Source organism: Leptosomus discolor, chromosome 8 (genome assembly GCF_034619465.1).
Source record: "Leptosomus discolor isolate bLepDis1 chromosome 8, bLepDis1.hap2, whole genome shotgun sequence".
In the NCBI taxonomy this organism is placed as follows: domain Eukaryota; kingdom Metazoa; phylum Chordata; class Aves; order Leptosomiformes; family Leptosomidae; genus Leptosomus; species Leptosomus discolor.
The window spans coordinates 28,853,999-28,856,163 of record NC_141398.1 but is presented as its reverse complement, the minus strand read 5'-3'; the positions used below and the strand labels follow the sequence as shown (position 1 = coordinate 28,856,163).

The following is a 2,165-nucleotide window of genomic DNA, read 5'->3' as shown; positions in this document are numbered from 1 at the left end:
GCCACCGCCGGAGCGGCCGGGCGAGACGGGCGCGGAGCCTCGCTGCCCTGCTCCGCCTGCATTGCCGGCCGCCGCGGAGCTGTCCAAGCCGGCGCGGGGGACACGAACCCCCGGGGTCGCCTGGCCGCACCCCGCCGCTCTTGAAGCCGCGCCGAGGGGCGGGGGACGCGCCCGCCCGGCGGAGCCGCGGGGTGCGGGGGGGACCGCTGCCGCCATGAAGCTGGAGGTGTTCTCACAGCACTACGAGGACAAGCTGAGCGCCGGCAGTGATCAGGAAGGCAGCAGTTCCCTCTCCCCGGCGCCGGCCGACAGCGAGCTGGGCTCGGACGGCGACTGCGCCGCCAACAGCCCGGGCGACGGGGCCGGGCGGCCGGGGCACCCCCCTCCGCCGGCCCTCGCCCCGCAGCCGCCGCCGCCGGCCGAGAGCGCCAAGGGGAAGCCCTACACGAGGCGGCCGAAGCCGCCCTACTCCTACATCGCGCTGATCGCCATGGCCATCCGCGACTCGGCCGGCGGTCGCCTGACTCTGGCCGAGATCAACGACTACCTGATGAGCCGCTTCCCCTTCTTCCGCGGCGCCTACACCGGCTGGCGCAACTCGGTGCGCCACAACCTCTCCCTCAACGACTGCTTCGTCAAGGTGCTGCGCGACCCGGCGCGGCCCTGGGGCAAGGACAACTACTGGATGCTCAACCCCAGCAGCGAGTACACCTTCGCCGACGGCGTCTTCCGCCGCCGCCGCAAGCGCCTCAGCCGCGCCGCCCCGCCGCCGCAGCCCGCCCGCCCCGCCGCCGCCCCACAGCCGCCGCCGCCGCAGGAGGCGGCCGGAGCGGGCGCCGCGTCCCCCGGCGGTTCTCCGCGGTGCTGCTGCGCCTCCTCGCCCTGCAACTGCGCGCCAGGCGCCCCCGCCAAGGAGGCGGGGGGCGGAGGGGCGGCGGCGGGGGGCAGCGGCGGCGCGGCCAAGTTCTCCAGCTCCTTCGCCATCGAGAGCCTCCTCCGGCGGCCGGCGGGGCCCCGCGCCGCCCCGCAGCAGACGCCACCGCACGCCCGCCTCCTCTGGCCGGCGCCGCCCGCGCCCCCGCACCTGCTGCCCGGCCCCTACCCGCTGCTCCCCTACCCACCTGCCGCGCAGCCCCCGCACGCCGCCGCAGCCGCCCTCTACGGCGGCGGCCTCCTTCAGCTCTGCGCCTACGGGCTGGGCGAGCCGCCGCCGCTGCTGCTGGGGGGCGGGCGGCAAGCGCTGGCCCGGGGCGAGCCACCGCCACCGGCGGAGCGGCCGCGGGTGCCGCTGTTCCCCGCCGCCCTCCCCAAGGGCGGGCGGGGGCCGCCTCCCGGCTCCCCGCTCTACGGGCCCCTCCGGCTGGCCGGGCCGGTGCAGCCGGCGGCGAGGGGCTCGGCCTCGTTCCAGCCGTACGCCGTGGAGACCCCCCTGGCTTAATGGAGCCCCCCTCCTCCCCTGTGAGGGGCCTGCCCGGGGAGGCGGGAGGGGGGGGGAAGGAGGAGGCTCTGGATCCCGCACTTTAACTCCGGAGGCGACCAAAGCCTCCAAGCAAAAGCCTCGGTGACTGTGCCTTAGTGAAATGATAGTGGGTTTAACTTAAACCAAAAAAAAAAAAAATCAAAACCAAACCAACTCTCGTTTTTTACATAGCCATGAGCCTCAAGTGCTTCTTACTGTCCGCTGAGACTATTTGACTTCAGCCATTCCCCCGCCGCCTCCTTTCTAGCCCCCCTCTTGTCCCCGCATCTCCTGCTACCAAAGCCTTAGCAGCGGAGCTGGGGGTGCCCCCGCTGAGACGCGCGGTGGCGGCAGCCGGTGGATGCGCTGTGCACTTGGGAGGGCGGGGAGGAGGGCGGGGGCCCAGGGGCGCCTGCCGGGAAGAGCGGGGAGAGGGGAAGGGAGGGGGCCGGGGGCTGCTGTGGAGCCGTAGGTCTGTACTGCAAAGCGATGCATCACTGTGCCAAAAGAAACCTTTTCTCCTGTCCGGCAACTAGCATTTCGTGGGAAGGGAGGACATTAAATTATTTATGAAAGTAGTGTTTTTAACACAAAGAGAGTGCAGCTTTTTTAATTAATTATTGTTCGGGGGAGGGGGGCGGGAGAGGGGAAAGGGCTCAAGAAAACGTCAGGCGTTGCCTTCTGTACTGATTGGCATTGTACATTT

At 71.0% G+C, this 2,165-nt stretch overlaps 1 protein-coding gene across 1 annotated transcript; it reads left to right on the top strand.

The window, feature by feature from the left end:
• The first annotated feature begins 214 nt into the window (after nucleotides 1-214).
• Nucleotides 215-1,438, top strand: FOXQ1 (forkhead box Q1). Its single transcript, XM_086469492.1, has one exon. It carries the CDS (start codon nucleotides 215-217, stop codon nucleotides 1,436-1,438), a length of 1,224 nt encoding a protein of 407 aa, XP_086325618.1.
• The last annotated feature ends 727 nt before the right edge of the window (nucleotides 1,439-2,165 follow it).